The sequence below is a fragment of the Macrobrachium nipponense genome, chromosome 3 (assembly GCF_015104395.2).
Source record: "Macrobrachium nipponense isolate FS-2020 chromosome 3, ASM1510439v2, whole genome shotgun sequence".
Taxonomy (NCBI): domain Eukaryota; kingdom Metazoa; phylum Arthropoda; class Malacostraca; order Decapoda; family Palaemonidae; genus Macrobrachium; species Macrobrachium nipponense.
Genome location: NC_087202.1, coordinates 85,155,585 through 85,173,709, shown reverse-complemented (window position 1 = coordinate 85,173,709; position 18,125 = coordinate 85,155,585). Strand labels below are relative to the sequence as shown.

General features: G+C 43.6%; 1 protein-coding gene across 1 annotated transcript in view; it reads left to right on the top strand.

Moving 5' to 3' along the window:
• Nucleotides 1-17,644, top strand: part of LOC135221872 (RNA exonuclease 5-like) — a 79,752-nt gene extending 62,108 nt beyond the window's left edge. The window contains exons 5-8 of the mRNA XM_064259829.1: nucleotides 1,601-1,790; nucleotides 9,687-9,796; nucleotides 15,085-15,273; nucleotides 16,245-17,644. Coding sequence (XP_064115899.1) covers nucleotides 1,601-1,790; nucleotides 9,687-9,796; nucleotides 15,085-15,273; nucleotides 16,245-16,463 — 708 coding nt within the window. The 3' untranslated portion in view covers nucleotides 16,464-17,644. The remainder of the gene's footprint in view (nucleotides 1-1,600; nucleotides 1,791-9,686; nucleotides 9,797-15,084; nucleotides 15,274-16,244) is intronic.
• The last annotated feature ends 481 nt before the right edge of the window (nucleotides 17,645-18,125 follow it).

Here is an 18,125-nt window from a genome sequence, read left to right as displayed (position 1 = left end):
AAGGGCATGATAACTGCCATGATGAAGCCTTCAAGCAGCTGAGAGTTAGAGCGCATGAGGTACGAGCCGTTGTGACTTCTTTATCCTTTCATAAGAACATGTCAATGAAGGATATCCTAGCTGCCACGCACTGGAGATGCAACTCTGTTTTTGCCTCCCATTACCTGAAGGATGTCAGAGTAACCTACGCGAAAGGCTTCTCTCTTGGTTCGTACGTGTCTGCGGATGCGGTGCTGGGAGAGGGAGCTGATACTGATCCTTAATTAGTTAATTAGTTTTTTTAATTATATGGTGTTGTGTTTTTAATGTTGTTGAAAGGATGTTGGGGATAATTCCTTTCAATCTTAGTACTAACCCGGATGTTAGGATCAGGTGATCGGGATCGGTGTTGTGCTCCTTGAGTATGCCATTAGGCAAGGTGTTTTGTCATATAAGTGGATTAGCACCCATTGACAAATACCCTCAGGCTCTGTCGAGTAAGCGGATAAGACCCCATTGACAGACCCACAAGAACTCTTAGCCATAGGTCACTACCTCGCTGAGGCTCTTGAGGCAAAGCAGACTCCTAGGCAGTAACCATGAAGTCTTCCGCCTAACCAGGTAGGAACCAAGGTTTCTTACGTTTACCTACAACGTATGTTGTTTTCCTGTCTATTCCAGTAGTTAGCTGTCTCTTGGCCACCACCAAGGGTGCCAATCAGCTAAGTATATATCTGACAGGGAAGTTGAATGTACAAAAATGATATTGTTATGATACAATAAAGTTTTGTACATACTTACCTGGCAGATATATACTATTAAATGGCCCACCCAGCCTCCCCTCAGGAGACAGGTGGAAGAGAAAATCTGATTAGAAAACGGGAATGGTTCCTAGTCCTGCCACCCAGCGGCAGGGCGGTAGATCGCCTGACCTACCTGTTGCGTGTGCCGCGAAATTCCAATTTCTGTCGGGGACGACGGAGTCTAAAGCTAAGTATATATCTGCCAGGTAAGTATGTACAAAACTTTATTGTATCATAACAATATCATTTATCACTTAAAGTTTAACCCATGGATGTATGATAAATAAGCCAGGTCCCAATCCCTGAATTCATAATGTAATGAATAACACTTAAACTTACATTATATGCAAATGTGTCACTTCAGCCAGCAGAGAATTATGTCATTATCTTCATTTTCAACTTACCCAGTCATCAAATCTTAAACTGAGACTCCAGTAGGGATTCAGGTGATCAAGATAAACTACCTATGATAATAAATGAGAAGTGCAGTAGGAGAGATCAATATTACAAAATTTACTTTTATTTTTATTTTTTTTATTCCACCATAGACAAATGAGAGAAGTGGGAAGTTGGTCATTTTATTTTGTAGACAGTTTATCTGTATTCACAGAAAAAACTAGAACCCTTAAAATGTTATTTTTTTGTCTTTTACTGTGCAGGTTTCTATTTGTCAAGTCATTAGAAAATTATGTCATTACAAACTTTGATCATGCTTGTCCCAAGCTAGGTTTAATGAACTAGCTGCATTCAAAAATCAATTTCTCTTTCAGCAGTGGGTATGCTGTCTCTCTTGACTCAAAATTAATTTCCCTTTTCAGATTATGCATCCATATGTGATTGATACGGCTGTGGCATATAACTTGACCTTCAATAAGCGTAGACTTTCGTCATTGCAAGTTTTAACAAAATTATTTTTGGAGCGACAAATCCAAATGAATCCTGGGGGCCATGATCCGACAGAAGATGCAGTTGCAACGCTTGAACTCATTCAACTGAAACTGAAAAAAGGTTTGGGATATCGTGTTTTGTTATGTGACAAATGCTGTTTAATTTGCTATGCTGCAGACAATAATGCCACAGGATGCACTTGTTTTTTTTTTTTTTTTTTTTTATTAGCCAAAGGGGTTAGCATCCTTACCTTTCACTACGCACAAGTTCCATAATGAATTATTAGTGTCTGGTATATTTGCATTATTTACCATGAGAGGCAGTGATTTATTTTTGTTTTGCTTTTCTGACTAATAAGGTTAATTTTTTCTCCTTTTTATTTATGTAATGTTGACTTTTTTAATTTTATAAACTACAGTAATTTGCGTTTGTTTCACTTACAAGCTAATTCATTAGTAATTTTCCTTGCAATAATATAGTACTCTGTAAGGAAAATAAAATGCAGACAGACACATATGAGATGTTGTTGAAAGATAATGTGTTTTTATTGTACTGATTATACCCCTCAAGAGACTTAGGTTGTGGAGAACACTTATTGCTATAATTCCTAACTTACGCTTTGATTTTTTAAATTTATTAATAGAAAAATGAATTGTTCCGACACTTAATACAAACCCTCGGTCCTTTAACATATGGAATGTAATCAGCGGCAGCTGGAACCTGTCGTAAGCTTTTAAACAAGGAGGTTCGGTAGTTAACTGCTTGTCCGGTAGTCGGGTGTCCCGCCCGGCTGGGAGGTGAAGCTTCACTTTGCTTTCGGCCGCCATCGGAACCAGACGTGCTCTTCGCCGCTCTGCCCGCTGTTGTATGCTTGTTTACTTCGTTGCGAAGCTATTTCTCATTACTTTATTACTGAGTGCTTGTGCGAGTGGAAACTTGTAAGTACTTTGTATTTTTTTTTATTATTGCTCGTGAATTGTGTGATGATGGATTCCCACAAGCTGGAGAGAGACACCCCCCCCTCCCCCCGTCAGCCGCAGATTGTGCCCTGGTGTGGAGGGCCATAGGTGTGGGGCCTATAGGTCTCTCTTTGAGGTAGATCCTCATGATTTATGTACTCGGTGTCGAGAGCGCGAATGCTCTCCTGCCAAGACTTGTAATTTGTGTGTATCATGGTCGGGGGAGTAGTGGGAGCGATACGAGGGAAGGAAGAAGGCGCGTAAGGCAGCCAAGGAGTCGTCAGAGGGCTCTCCAGCGACTCCTCTGGTTACTGAAACGTCTTCCTCTTTCCTTCCTCCGTCTCAGCTCCTGCGTATGGCTCCTTCCCCTTGGGGGGGCGTGTCGCAGTCCTTCTCTTCACTTGACCAGTCGAGTGTAGAGGAGGGCGCGCAACACCTTGGCATTCAGCTGTATTCGAGGTCTTCTGTTCGCTTGGGGTGGGAGATTTCCCCCTCTGGGTGATCGAGAACCCCCCCCTCCCCATTAACCCAACCTTTCCTTCCTCAGGTGTGCCTGCCGCGGGTGGCAATTTAGGACAGGTCTGGTACTCTCTTGGACTTCCGGGTACACCGAGCATTCAGGGGCTGCTGTACCACCTAACAGCACATGGATCCAGGCCGGTCACCCGTGAACCAGAGACCTCGACCACAACAACAGTGTCGATGCCGGGTTATGCTGCTCCTCCCCACCTGGTGTATACACAGCACGTGGCCACAGTTATCCTGACAGCTGCAGTCCAGGCTCCGCTGCCGGGTTTGCCGAGGAGGGAGGTCACCCCGCCGCCTGGTTTTGCTGCCCTCGCCCCAGCCCCTGACTTTTGGTGTCTCAAGAGCTCCCCGCTGGACCTGCCGCCAGTACCAGTGATGTCGCCGGCTCCTGTGCCACCACCAGTTCCCGTTGCTGCCGCTCCTGCACCAGTTCCTGCCGTCGTCACTCCAGCCCGTGGCGTTGTTGCCCCCACCGCAGGTCCCTCCGGACAGGTGCAGCTGGACCCTGTTGCTTCGGCAACTGCTCCAGCTCCGTCCTGGATGGAGGACCTGATGGTGGTCCTGAGGAAGCTAACGAAGAAGAAGAGGAAGGTGTTGTCGTCTGCAGCCGCCTCTTCCCCTTCGACTTCCAAGGCCCCACAGCCGAGGAAGAAGAAGGTTGCCTCCTCCTCCCCTAGGAAGTCTCGCTCAGAGACCTCTAAGGGTCTGTCCCACTCCGGTGGGACGGCTGGTCCTCCTGTTCCTTCGGGTACAGGGCCCGTCTCTCCTTCCGTAAGGAAGAAGAAGACAGGGACCAGAGGGGTACCGGCTAACACCGGCACCTCCTCGCCTGGCGCCAGAGGTTCTGCCTCGACGCCAGGTACCGTCTCGGCCGCTCGTTCGCAAGAGGTACCGAGTGTACGGTCGCCTGCGGGTTACCATGCAGCCAGGATCCAGGCAGCCGAGCCAGCTCGCCGCCAGGACCCAGGCACGTAGCAGAAGATTGGTGGCAGTCGCTCAGGCGACTCCTGCCAGGCCAGCGATTGCTCTCGTGGCGATTCGCGAGTTCCCAGGGTTGACGTGACGGTCCCCCCAGACCATACGCGGGTTGAGGCGAGGAAGAGGTCTCCCGGTCGCCAGGACCAGCCTCGGCTGGTCCAGGTACCGTGACGCACCGTAAGGACGGGCCACGCTCCCACCGCGACAGTGGACTCTGCCGGTCCACTGACCATCGCTCCCACCGGGACCGGACGGATAGGGTGACTAGTAGCAGCTCTCCTGACGCTCGGGACCGTCACTACCATTCTCAGTCCAGCGGTTCTCCCTAGGGAGACCGCGTGACTAGGCCTGCAGCTCGATTGTCGCCATGGGTTGGCAATCACCTGCAGCCCCCCCAGCGCACCGGTGCTGTCGGTGGGCAGGGGCGGGTGGAGTGTCAGGTCTTCCTCTCTTATCCCTTCAACCTCCTCGGGCTACACCGGGAGGAGTGAGGCAATTAGGAGCAACAGCGAGGAATGCGCTTCTCGCGGTCCCTCCACGAGGGCCTATGAACCTGGCACGGTCTTGGAACCGACCAGATCGTACGCCCAAGTGGTTGGAGGAGACCAAGAGGGGTCTGTAGTGGTTCCTCCTGTGGAAGGAGGAGGGTCTTGGGAGGCGTTTTCCTTGGATGGACTTGACGATCCATCCCCTCAGGACGCAGTCACTCCTGATATCCAGAGGTCTTTCGCTGAGGTCATCGCACTGATTCGTCAGCACAATGACCTCGGGGAAGGATCGGTGCTCCCGCCCTCCGAGCTTACATCTAGGCTAGATTCGTTCTGGGGTCCTAAGAGGGAAGCCAGGACGACGGTGGGTCTGCCCCGATCAGCCTTGGCCGACAGTGTGCTGGGCCAAGTGGACTCTCTCGTCTTCAGACAGGAGGGATCACTTCGGTCTGGCAGGTCGTCCAAGCTGCTTCCCCCTCCTCTATTGCAACAGAGGTGCTTCTACGTGCTGTTGGAGGACCCGCTGCCGCCCAAACAGGTTAATCCGGAGCTGGCTAGGCTAACTTCGGGTGTGTCTTCAACACCTGCCGTCCGAGGACCTCTGGTTCTCACAGCAAGAGGCATTGGCTTTGGAGTCGACTGCCATGGCAGCGTTCCAAGCAGTCTCCTGGCTAGACCTATGGTCCCTCACAGTGTCCAAGGTCGCGGCCTCCTCGGGAAACATCACTCCCGAAGGAGACCTGGCTTTCAGGAGACTGCCAGCCTGGAGGTAGGGCTATCTCCTACCTGGCCCACCAGACGGCCAACCTGTGGGCCAACCTGGTTCTGAGACGTCGGGATGCAGTCCTCACTCAAGTGACCAGGTCGGCAAAGCGTGAGGCAGCTTTGGGTCTGAGAAACGGACCGGTGCTGGATTCCCCCGCTCTCTTTCCTAGAGAGATGGTGGACACTGCGGTGGAGCAGCGGCGCACTGAGGACAGTGACTGCTTAGTCCACCAGCCAGTCTCGAAGGCGACTGGGCAGCCTTGAGCCACTGCAGTTAAGCCAAAGAGCTCAGCAAGTGCTTCCTCTGCGGCTAAGACGACGGCCTCGTCGAAGCCGAGAGGAAAGATCCAGCCTTCGACTTCTACGGTAAGGAGTGACAGTCAGCCCTCCTCCCAGTCCTCCTTCTCCAGAGGAGGATCCGGGAAGAAGAAGTCGAAGAAGGGGAAACGCTAAGGACGGCGTTCCCCCTCACCTGCTGCCGGAAGTGTGGGGGTGCCTGGCGAGCCATTGGGCAACTTGGCAGCGCTACGGAGCCGAGGCCTGGATAGTGGATGTCCTTCGGGAGGGATATCTACTACCCTTCGAGTCGCGGCCATCCCTCACCTCCAACCCGGTCCATCTACAGACATACGTCCCCGGTTCTGCCAGGGACGTAGCGCTTCGGCAAGAAGTGGAAGCCATGCTGAGCAAACGCGCTATGGAGATTGTACAGGATCAGTCACCGGGCCTCTACTGCCGACTTTTCCTTGTGGAGAAGTCATCGGGAGCTGGCGCCCGGTGAAAGATCTCTCTCCCTTGAACCGATTCATTCGCCAGACTCAGTTCACGATGGAAACAACACGCTCAGTGCTCGATTCTATCAGGGAGAACGACTTCATGCTTTCTGTGGACCTGAAGGATGCGTATATCCAGATACCCATCCACCAGTCCTCCAGGAAGTACCTCTGCTTCATCCTCGACGGGACGGTGTACCAATTCAGGGCACTTTGTTTCGGTCTCTCAACCACCCCAACAGGTGTTCACGCGAGTGTTCACTCTGGTGTCGGCTTAGGCCCATTTGGTAGGGATACATCTTCTGAGGTATCTCGACAATTGGCTGGTCCTGGCGAGCTCTCGCTCGCAGTTGCTACACGACAGGGATTGACTCCTCAAGTTCTGCCGCGATGTTGGGATCGTGGTAAACTTCGAGAAGTCAGATCTCGAGCCCAAGCAGAGGATGAAGTACCTGGGCATGCTGATCAATACAGTAGCAGGGCGAGTCTTCCCCGCAGACTCGTGGATCAGCAGGTTCAGGGAGGCAGCCAGACGGTTCCTTTCCCTACAGGAGCAGCCAGCTCAGCAGTGGCAGGTCGTGATTGGTCACCTGTCGTCTCTCAAGAAGTTAGTCCTTCACAGGCGTCTTCACCTGCGGTCTCTTCAGTGGAGGCTAAAGGACAGATGGTCACAGGCAAGAGACCCACCATACTTCCCCGTGTCTCTCACGGAGGAGGTGAGGCAGGACCTAGCCTGGTGGCTGGACGACGGGAACCTCGTAAGAGGAGTGCCCCTTTGCACTCCCTCCCCCCCGGAGATGCTGCTGTTCCCAGACACGTCGACCAAGGGATGGGGTGCACACCTGGAAGAGTTGCTGGCTGCAGGTGTGTAGGACCATCACGACAAGTACCTTCACATCAACGTCCTGGAGCTCAAGGCAGCGTTCCTCGCTCTCCAAGAGTTCCAGAAACGGGTGATGGGACACTCAGTGGTGTTGATGAGCGACAACACCAAGGTAGTGGCATACATCAACAAACAGGGGGGCCTAGTGTCCCTCCCGTTGCACCAGTTGACGATGCAAGTGCACGAGTGGGCGGTAGCTCACTCGGTAGAGCTGTTGGCCCAATACATTCCAGGCAAGAGGAATGTAGTGGCAGACAAGCTCAGCCCTCGGAATCAAGTGATAGGGACCGAATGGTTCCTTCACCCAGACGTGGCAGAAAGGCTCTTCGACCTGTGGGGGTGTCCAGTCATGGATCTGTTCGCCACCCGGCACAACAGAAAACTCCAGGTTTTCTACTCAGTTGTGCTGGACCCGTGGGCAGCTGCAGAGGATGCTCTTCAACATCTGTGGGACAACCTCTTCGTCTACGCCTTTCCCCCGTTCTGTCTGATTCGCAAGGTGATCAGCAGGGTGCTGGTCACTGCGAATCTTCGGATGATTCTGGTGGCGCCCAAATGGCCTCAGGCTGTTTGGTATCCGGACCTGCTGGCTCTTCTCGCCAAAGCAGCGAGAGAGATTCCCTGCTGGCACAACCTCCTGTCCCAGCCACACGTGGAACGGTACCACCGATCGGTTCGGTCCCTGTCTCTTCACGGCTGGCTGTTATCCCCCATCTCCTGCGAGCGAGAGGCTTTTCTCGTCGAGCATCAACAGAGATGGCGGGATACCTCAGGCAGTCCTCTGCAGCTGTGTACCAGGGGAAGTGGTCCATCCTCTGTGGTTGGTGTCGTGGACGGGGTCTCTCTCCTCTCAGAGCCACTCTTCAGCAGGTAGCGGATTTCCTCGTCTTCCTTCACCAAGAGAAGCTCCTCTCTGTCTCTGCAGTGAAAGGCTACAGAGCCACCCTGGCCCTAGTCCTTAAGCTGCAGGGAGTGGACATCTCCATCTCCATGGAGATCTCCCTTCTGATGAAGAGCTTTGAGAGCTCTTGCCCATCCAGGGTGGGATGTGACTCTCGTCCTTAGGAGTTTGACTCGAAGACTCTTCGAGCCACTCCGGGAGTCGTCAGACAGGAATCTGAGCCTCAAGACCGTCTTTCTGCTGGCCCTGGCATCGGCAAAGAGAGTAGGGGAACTTCAAGGTCTTTCCTTCGATGTTAAGCACACGAGGGGATGGGGATCTGTTACGCTCGATTTCATCCCGGATTTCATAGCGAAGACTCAGAACCCTTCGGTCCCTGACGACCGGTTCGATTCATTCACAATCCCCTCCCTGAAGGACTTCACCGACGATGATGCGGATGAGATGCTGCTTTGTCCTGTGAGGGCGCTACGGCGCTATCTGAAGAGAACTCGCCACCTCAGGCCTGAGTGTCAATGCCTCTTTGTTAGCACCAGGGTTACCAAGAAGGAGGTGTCCAAGAACTCTTTCTTTCTGGATTCATGAGGTGATCAGGAAGGTGTACGATTCGGATAGGAGTGACGACACCGGTACCCTTCGTCCAAGAGTCCACGAAGTCAGAGGTATTGGTCCAACCCTTGCGTTCCGCAAGAACTTCGCTGTGGCACAGGTGCTGAAGGCAGGGCTTTGGGCTAACCAGACCACCTTCACATCTTTTTATCTTGGGGATATTGCCCACAGGTCCTTGGACACCTTTTCCTTGGGACCCGTGGTGGCTGCTCAACAAGTTGTGTAGCTTACCCAGCTCCCGAGCAGACAGAACAGCATTGCATCCTTGTGTGACTGTGTGATTGGGCGAGCGAATGAGAGTGTGACTGGCTTCTCTTCCTCCCCCTTTCTCTCTTCTACCTGTGGGCAGAGGGCTGCGGTCGTCACTTCGCTGGACAGGAGGCCGATGCAGGTAAGCTACTCAACTGAGCTCCGTCCTATCCCTTTCAGTAGGGATAGGAGCGGTTATCCACCACTCCCCTAACAAGGGGGGGAGTGGATGCCAACAAGAGAAACCCATGACCTTATATTTTGCTCTTGCTTGCTATTCATAAGAGAAACGCTTGCCTCCCTCTTATGAATTTGGTCCAGAGGTCTGACCACTGATCCTGTGGTGCACACCTCGATCAGCTGGGCAGAGGCTAGGATCCCTCCCTCTGCTCTTACGAACAGGGAGGGAACCAAGGTTGGATGAACACCAGTCTGTTCTTAAGACTCAGATTCCACCCACCAATAAGTGAGTCGTCCATATGTTAAAGGACCGAGGGTTTGTATTACGTGTCGGAACAAATCACAATTTGTTGTAAATTGTATTTTTCCTAACTATACAAACCTGAGGTCCTTTACACATAGTCCCACCTCATGCCACCCCTCACTCTGTTCCTGGGCCTAAAGCAAAGTAAAGCTTCACCTCCCAGCCGGTCGGGACACCCGACTACCGGACAAGCAGTTAACTACCAAACCTCCTTGTTCAAAAGCTTATGACCGGTTCCAGCTGCCGCTGATTACATTCCATGTGTTAAAGGACTTCAGGTTTGTATAGTTAGGAAAAATATAATTTATGACAAATTGTGATATTGAGGATTGTAAAGCCTCTATTTCTTGGTAAGCCCAAAATAACATTAGTTTTTAACTGTTACCTTTGATTTTTCAGGTTATGCATTTGGAAATGTTATCGAAGGGTACAGACTGCAGAATGGGTTAAATATTCATCCACAAGCTTCACTGAATAGATCCCCTGAAAATTATTTTAACATATTTCAGGTTAGTGGTAATGCCTTGATCATTATTGCTAATTTTCATACACTATTTTTTCTAACATGTTTAGAACTCTTAGAAGTTTCATATTACGCATCTTAAGTTTTTTTACATTAGGAGGTGAAAATGTCAATACAGGCAGTCCCCGGGTTACGGCGGTCTCGGCTTACAACGTTCCGAGGTTACGACGCTTTTCAATTATATTCATCAGACATTATTTCCAGGGTTACGACGCATGTTCCAGGGTTACGACGCCTACAACGCTCATCTGGCAGATGAAATATGACACCAAAAATGCAAAATAATCAATATTTGAAGGTTTTTTTTATGAAAAATGCCATAAGAATGCAGTTTACATAGTTTTCAATGCACCCAAAGCATCAAAAGTAAGGTTTTCTTAGGATTTTTGACGATGTTCCGGCTTACGACGATTTTCGGCTTACGACGCGTCTCAAGAACGGAACCCCCGTCGTAACCCAGGACTGCCTGTATTTTATGTTTTGCTGTTTCATGTATCTACCTTATTTACACTTTCTATGGTTGGGATTCCAAGTAAATGCCATGACTTGGAGCTCACCAATAATTTTGCTAGTTTTTTTCATCTAGTCTCATAGTGTTTTATACTGTTGCATAATTATGGTAGACAATAAACTGACTTGGCTCACAAAGTCTAGACTGTTCATTTTGATGGTAATCAAATATTAAACAGCTAACAGCCCCTATTGGGTAGGAACATGAAAATGCCATTTTATTTTCAACCATTTTACCATGGAGATTTAACACAAACTTATATAGATGCTTACCTATACTCTGTTTTTTTTCATCTGTCCATTCGCCTGTGGTGTTTTTGTATGGTAACACTGCGTCCCGGGCTTTAGATAGTTACGATATGTGTAAGGTTTAGGTAAATAAAAGGCTATCTGGGTGTACATTTGCAACTGAAAAGTATTTTAGTAATTTACTGTATGCGAATTACACCGTTAATGTTCGAAATAGGATGTTATTATAATCGTTGAATGTAAGCTGAATGTAACTATCTAAAGCCTGAGACGCAGTGTTACCATACAAAAACACCACAGGCGGATGGACAGATGCAAAAAAACAGAGTATAGTGGATACAATTGGGTTAGGTTCCAAAAACCTATTGCCAAGCAAAAAACATAAGTTGAATGCAACTTCTTGTCGTGAAAATAACTTGTCATGGGAGTTACCCATTTGAAATTGAGGTATTTTCAATAATGTTTAACAAAAATAAAGGTAAAAACATTAGCTTCATAATGGAAATATTAAACATTCTTTGGGAAAAACATTGTACTTCTAAAAGTACCCAAAAGTAATTAGATAAATTCTTTAAATAAAAAAACAATGCCAGCAATGTAAAGTATGTACGTATAGTACTTATTCTTTTATAACTAAGGCTAACAGTGAAAAGTAGTACTCACTAGTATATTTAATTACAAACATTCTGTTATATACATCTTTAGACTCACGAAACAAATGTATTTAAATCTTTCACATTGAGATGAATGAGGTTGTTCCATTTCCTGCAACGGATATGATTGACGTAACTTAGCACTGAAAAGAGAGATGCACTTCAAAGAAATGATTAAAAACAATAATTTTCTAAAAATGCATGCATTTTTTTTCTTTGCACAGTCAGTAATAACACACAGGGTTAATATTTATATCTAAAACCATAGCACCAATTTTCTGTCTTGGCAAATTATTGTAACCAAGGTATTTCTTCTTAGAAAGAATTATACTAAAACCTGGCTTAGTTGCCTTGGAGATCTCTGTTAGTCATTCACACTTCTATAATTGAAGATGTAATTTTTCAACACTTGAGTGGAAGGTAAGAAGTTGAAATTTGCCACAATTGTGGTAATTAGAGTGGTTTCTTATTTTTATAATGAACACAATCTGCATAGCCTACCTTAATATACATGGAACACTTACAGTGGCCTACAGCCTTGCCTAGCCTAACCTCAGGCATATTTTGAATATTTACGTTGGCCTGCGTATCCTATTCTAGTCTAGCGTAGCCTAGCCTAGCCTCAAACAAGGTTAGCACATTTATATTGGCCTGTAACCTTGCTTATCCAACATTAACCATGCCTAGAATGCTTACATTTATCTACATTCTAGCCTAACTGCCTTAGAGCATGATTAGAACACTTGTTTGTTTTTACAGAAATACAAAATCACCTTTTGTATAGGAGTATCCATAGCACAAGCTGGAATGATTGTTGAACTTTGTAATAGGGTTGTTTGCTGGTGGGTGTTCGTGGGCGAGAGGTAAAATACCTCACCCACCTCCTATCACCAAGCACCTTTTCTGTGGTTGTCATCCAGAGCAGCATCTACTTTGGAGTCTGTATCGTGTATCAGCTCTGCCAGAGTAAATTAAGGAAATATACTTGAGCATCCAATCTCTTGACATGGTCCCAAGATGAGCATCCAATTCTCTTAACGTGGTCCCAAGATGTCACCTCCTTTACTTTCTCTTTTGACATGGGAGGAGAATTTGTAGAACTATATTTTAAACTCATGACAGCCAGAATAAGCAGCTTTATGGAAGATTTTTTTTTCTTTGTTTGCCTTAGATTAAGTCAGCCTTGTATTGGCATGGGCTCTTACTTTTTAGGACACCCCTCAAGGGAGATTTATGGTTCTCCAATTTCTTCCTTACTTGAGCAATTACTCTCTGTCAGTCCCACTCAAAACTAAGGCACTACTGCTGTTGTTATCCCATATGCCAGATAAGAGTAGAATACAGGAGTAATTGCATCTCCTGATTGCATGCATGATCTGTAGCATGACAGTTATAGGTAGGGTTCAAGTCCAGTCACTTGTCAGAGACGACCTCCACCTGAGGAGCAATTCTACTGTATAACAAGGCAATGGCTTGTATTTCTGTAGGAACAAATGGTTTTAATTAAAGTTATTTGTATTTTTACAAAGTATACTGAGACCGAAGGAAAAACTGCGTGGTGACAGCGAGTGAGTGAGGGTATTCCCCCACTCAATCCCTATAACAACCAATTAACCCTCTTACGCCGAAGCGGTAAAAAAAAAATTGTCTCCCGTGTGTCGGAGGTGTTTCAGAGTGAGCGCGGAAGCGGAAAAAATATTTTTTTCAATAAATCACAGCGCGCTTAGTTTTCAAGATTAAGAGTTCATTTTTGGCTCCTTTTTTTGTCATTGGCTGAAGTTTAGTATGCAACCATCAGAAATGAAAAAAATTATCATTATCATATATAAATAATGCGATATATGATAGCGCAAAAACGAAATTTCATATATAATTGTATTCAAATCGCGCTGTGCGCAAAACGGTTAAAGGTAACAAGTTACTTTTTTTTTCGTTGTAATGTACACTAAATTGCGGTCCTTTTGGTATATAACACATTGTAAAATGATAAAAGCAACACAGAGAAAATATTATCACAATATAATGCATGAATCTAAATATTGTCCTAGAGACGTCCAATTTCTTTCAAAATGAAGAAAAATGATTGAATATTACTATACTGTAAGAGTATTAGCTTACAATTGCAGTTTTCGACCATATCTGACAAGTTAAAGTTGACCGAATGTCGAATTTTTTTATATATATATTTTTTATATGCAATTATTTCGGAAATAAGAAAAGCTACAACCTTCAAATATTTTTCGTTTTATTCTACATGAAATTTCGCACATTTTCATATATAAAACTCTATGAAATGCCTAATATGAAACGGAGCAAATATTCCGAGAATGGTACGTACGCATTTCGGAGATTTGTGGCAGAGAATCCGCGCGCGGAGGGAAGGAAAGATTTTTTTTTAAATTCACCATAAATCTAAATATATTTTGCTAGAGACTTCGAATTTGTTTCAAGATGAAGATAAATGGTTGAATATTACTAGATGTAAAAGAGTTTTAGCTTTACAATTGCGTTTTTTCTCGACCATTTCGGTAGAGTCCAAAGTTACCGATTCGTGGGGGTTTTTTTTCTATTTTATCGTGATTTATATGCAAATATTTTTTGTTGTATTCTACATGGAATTTCGCACATTTTCATATATAAAACTTTATGTAACGGCTAATTTAAAATGGTGCAAACATTACCACAATCGCACGTATGATTTTTTCGGAAGAGTTACCGCGTGGACGTAAAGAAAATTTTATTTTTTTCAATAAATTCACCATAAATCGATATTGTGCTTAGAGACTTCCAATTTGTTGCAAAATGAAGGTAAATGCTTGAATATTACTAGAATATAAGCGTTTTAGCTTACAATTGCGTTTTTTTACCATTTCGGTAGTCAAAGTTGACCGAAGGTTGAAATTTTGGCAATTATCGTTATTTATATGAAAACATCTCAAAACTGATAAAAGCTACAATCATGAGTATTTTATTGTTGTATTCTACATAAAAATGCGCACATTTTCATATATAACACTTCATGTAACGGCTAATTTACAATGGTACAAAAATTATGTCAAAGTGACGAAATAATTTCCGAGATGTGTCACAGATACTTTTTAGTGCGGCAAGAAAGAAATTCGCGCTTGCGCGCCTGCGTAACGATTGTAAACAAAACCACACCTTGATCCGTGAACTCCCAGCATCCCCCAAGGCGCGTGATTCAATAGTTTTAGGCTGGTAGGCCTATAAGTATTTTTCCGCGAATTTAAAAAAAAACTTTTGCAAGTCGACGTAAAATACGTCCAGTCGGCACACGGGAGACAAAAAATGTCAACGTAAAATACGTCCAGTCGGCGTAAGAGGGTTAACAACCTTGTTGCCAAGTTAAGTTACCGTTCTGCTTAAGCTGAGGATACTCTGAACCACTGATCTGGATGGCATTGAAAGAGGATTAAATTCCTCCAAAAACTCTTGGAGCATTTTGCCAGATTAGTTGCTTCTACACCCTGTGCAAATGATTGGCATAAATAGTAAAATATTTGCTAAAGCAATTAAGTTTTCTTCCACAATCATACAGATCAATTCTTCCTTTAATGATTGGATTGGATGTTGTTGGTCATTTGATAATGCTAGTAACTCTTTGGTTAGGATTTTGTATCTACCCAAGATTCTTAGCAAGTACTTAATTGAGGTTGTATGGTAAAGGTGTCTGGTTGTTTGTAACCCATTATTCAAATATAGTATATTTACAGTATTGAGGTTAGTCAGTCTTATGATTGAATCTCAATTCAGTCAAGTGGGACTGAAGTGGTGACAAGTTTAATGTGATCAGTGAAATGGGACAGATAGTTAAGAAAAATATTGCTTTTTGTATTTTCAGCATGCTGTAGCATCTCGTCTGAAAACAGCTATATTGATGACACCTGCATCTGCTATAGGCTGTCATCATATACTTGAAAGTGTGCCAAAGGATAAAGTAGAAGTTCATATTTTAAAGGAAAATAAAGTACTCTCACAAAAAGCAGCAAACATTGCCATGAGTAAAGATTTTACATTTCTTTACATGAAGGTAAGATTTTGCTTTTGTCTTGGAAAGATTTTGGAGCTGTATTTGATACTTAAATACGTATTTGGTTATTTTTACTACTATTCTCTACTCTAACCATATTTTCACTTAGTGATCTAGTGAAACTACTACTAATAATAATACTAATTTATCACTGCATTGTTTCTTCTCTTGGAATTAATTGAATAAAGACAAAGTTCATGAGAATAGCAGTATTTGTAATAAATGTCAACACTATGCTTTACTAAGGTACTAAAGAACACATTGACCTCAGCTGATACTATACATATGCAGGACATTTTGGTGTGCTTGAGAATAGCTGTGCTAAAACATTTGGAGATTTGCATTAATCTCTCATGATTCACTGACTGGGACTAACTTCAAGTTTGATGATATACAAGTAAAACAATTATATTATTATCTTCCAACTTTGCTCTCCAGTTAAGACTGTTGACTCATAAATAACATAACAGGTTTCAGAGTGCTCATATGCTAAGTATACTCTTAAAGCCTATGTTTCATAACAATATTAGTTGGGATTATAATTTTTGTTAAATCGAATTTGCCCTATTTTTGTCTCTTCCATGCAGTGCAAGTGCATTTGAATCATGTGGTGTATGACTTTGATTATTGGCAGACAAAGAACAAACACATGTTCTGCTAAATGCAGGAGACAAAATCACCCTTTAACTATTAGAAGCTTAAAAAATTCACTTATTTTTATAGCAATTCACTTCACAAAATTTATTCAAAGATTTTGTCCTGCAATGTTCAGAAGTCTGCACAAAGGTTTTGCCTCCTCCAATTTGCAATTTTTTTTCTCTCCAGTCACTGTAGCTCTTAAAATAAGTAAAGGTAATTATTCTAGGAGTTTAGTGTCCTTTTTACATTATCAACTAATAATATTTAATAGCAATGTAAGATACAAAAATTTTCCTTTTGCCACTAAAGTACTTAAATAATTTTTCTTGCAGACAAACGAAATTAATACAGAATCTAAGGAAAAGCATAAAGAAGATCTCAAGAAGCTTGATAAACGACTTCGGAGAGTGTTTAATGGTGCTTGTCAGAGATCTCTTATAATGTATATATTTACCGGATCATCAGAAAATGAAGCTTGTGATGAGAGTTCAAATGGTTTATTCATGTGTTCTATTAAAAGTATAAAGGATAATTCCTTGTCTGTGACTTAGTCAGTCGTTTGTTTGTATTCTGGTAAACATTGTTATAATAGTTTCATCTGTGATTTAGTATTTTATAGTTTTGTTGTATATAGTATATTTGTAATACTAGTTCTTTTGCATTTTACCAATCCTTGTTCTGTGTCAGTTGAATCCACCCAACTGTTGAATGGTACTTACATTCCAAATCTGTTGTTTATTGGCATTTAATACTTTAATTTTGTTTATGAGGGGAGAGGAAGTAACAGTGCTCTTTTAGTCACCCCACCTTTCAAGGGTTTATTAACCATCAGCCATATGGTTGTAGGCATCTTAATCTTTAGGGGTGCTATCTGTTTATGCACAATATTTTTGTACATAACACACAGACTATTATTTTACACTGAAGTGACCATCTCTAAACTTTAACTAGTCATAGAATTTGAATTTACAACAGAGACTGCTTGCAAAACACTTCTTAATCAAGTGCTGCGCAGGAGGCCCAACTAACAACTGGTTTGAAATGTTTAATGTATTATTTGGAAACGGGTATTGTTTATGTTTTTTGTAAAGTAATTTATAAAACTTAAGATGTTAACCTATCTAAGTGGAAGAGTGAGGTATTCTGCATGTTACTGTTTAAGAATTTTATGTGTGCCTTACTTGTCTGTTCATGAGTGTAAAAGAATGTGCAGATTCATCTTTTTGTTTTGGATTTTTGAAGAAGATCATGTTTTGGTTAATGGTTAATGCAAGAATCTGTCATTTCAAGTCTGGTAGATTCTCAAAGAAGTTCATCTTTACATCAATCCAGAAAGCAAGTAATGGGACATTAGCACACCTGCTGTATATACTTAAACAGTATAGAAACTTAGTTTGAAAATTAAAATTCTTTGTAAGGTGTTTTACAAACAAAACTGTGCATAAGGGGTTTCGCTGCTAGCCAAAACTGCTGTTGCATTACTGGTGGTGCACTTCAAGGCAAGATGCTACAATTCATGTTACTGATTTCAGTTGTCTGACCTGTTACTTTACTGGCTTGCATATAAACACTGCTTTAATGAACTTCTTGCATTTTATAGAAAATGCAAGAAGTTCAAAGCATGTTGGAGGGTTAAAAAGAAATATTGTAAAAAAATTACATATGACACAATCTGAAACATGCTATGATTAACATTTGGGTGATGTGTATCAAAATACAGAGGATTTTTTAATACCGTTTTTCATTTGCTCATAATTATTTCTATGTTGCTTGGAGTGTCTTGCCTTTACCGTCTTTCCTCAGCGTCAATTGTTAATTTTTGATGCACTAAGGCTGTTAGAGAGATCTGCTGTAAAAAGGTAGAATGCATTAACTCCAAAATCCTTCTTTTGCAAAAACTGAAATTAAAGATTTGAGTGCTCATAACTTTGTTACATATATTTGCACGGTAACAGCTATATTTGTCTCTACTCTTTCCATAGATAGTACCAAATATGTGGAAATCACTTTTGTGGAGTTAATGAGTTCTGCCTTTTTACAGCAGAAATAAAGAGAAAAAGAGGTTTTGCTCGACAGACAAGTCTTAAAAATTTGAAATAAATTTAAACATAGGTAATTACTGTATATTATATGTACAGTAATGTTACTAATTACTGAAGATAAGTTTAATTTCAAATGAACAACAATTTAATATCTTAAGTAAGCAGCATCAT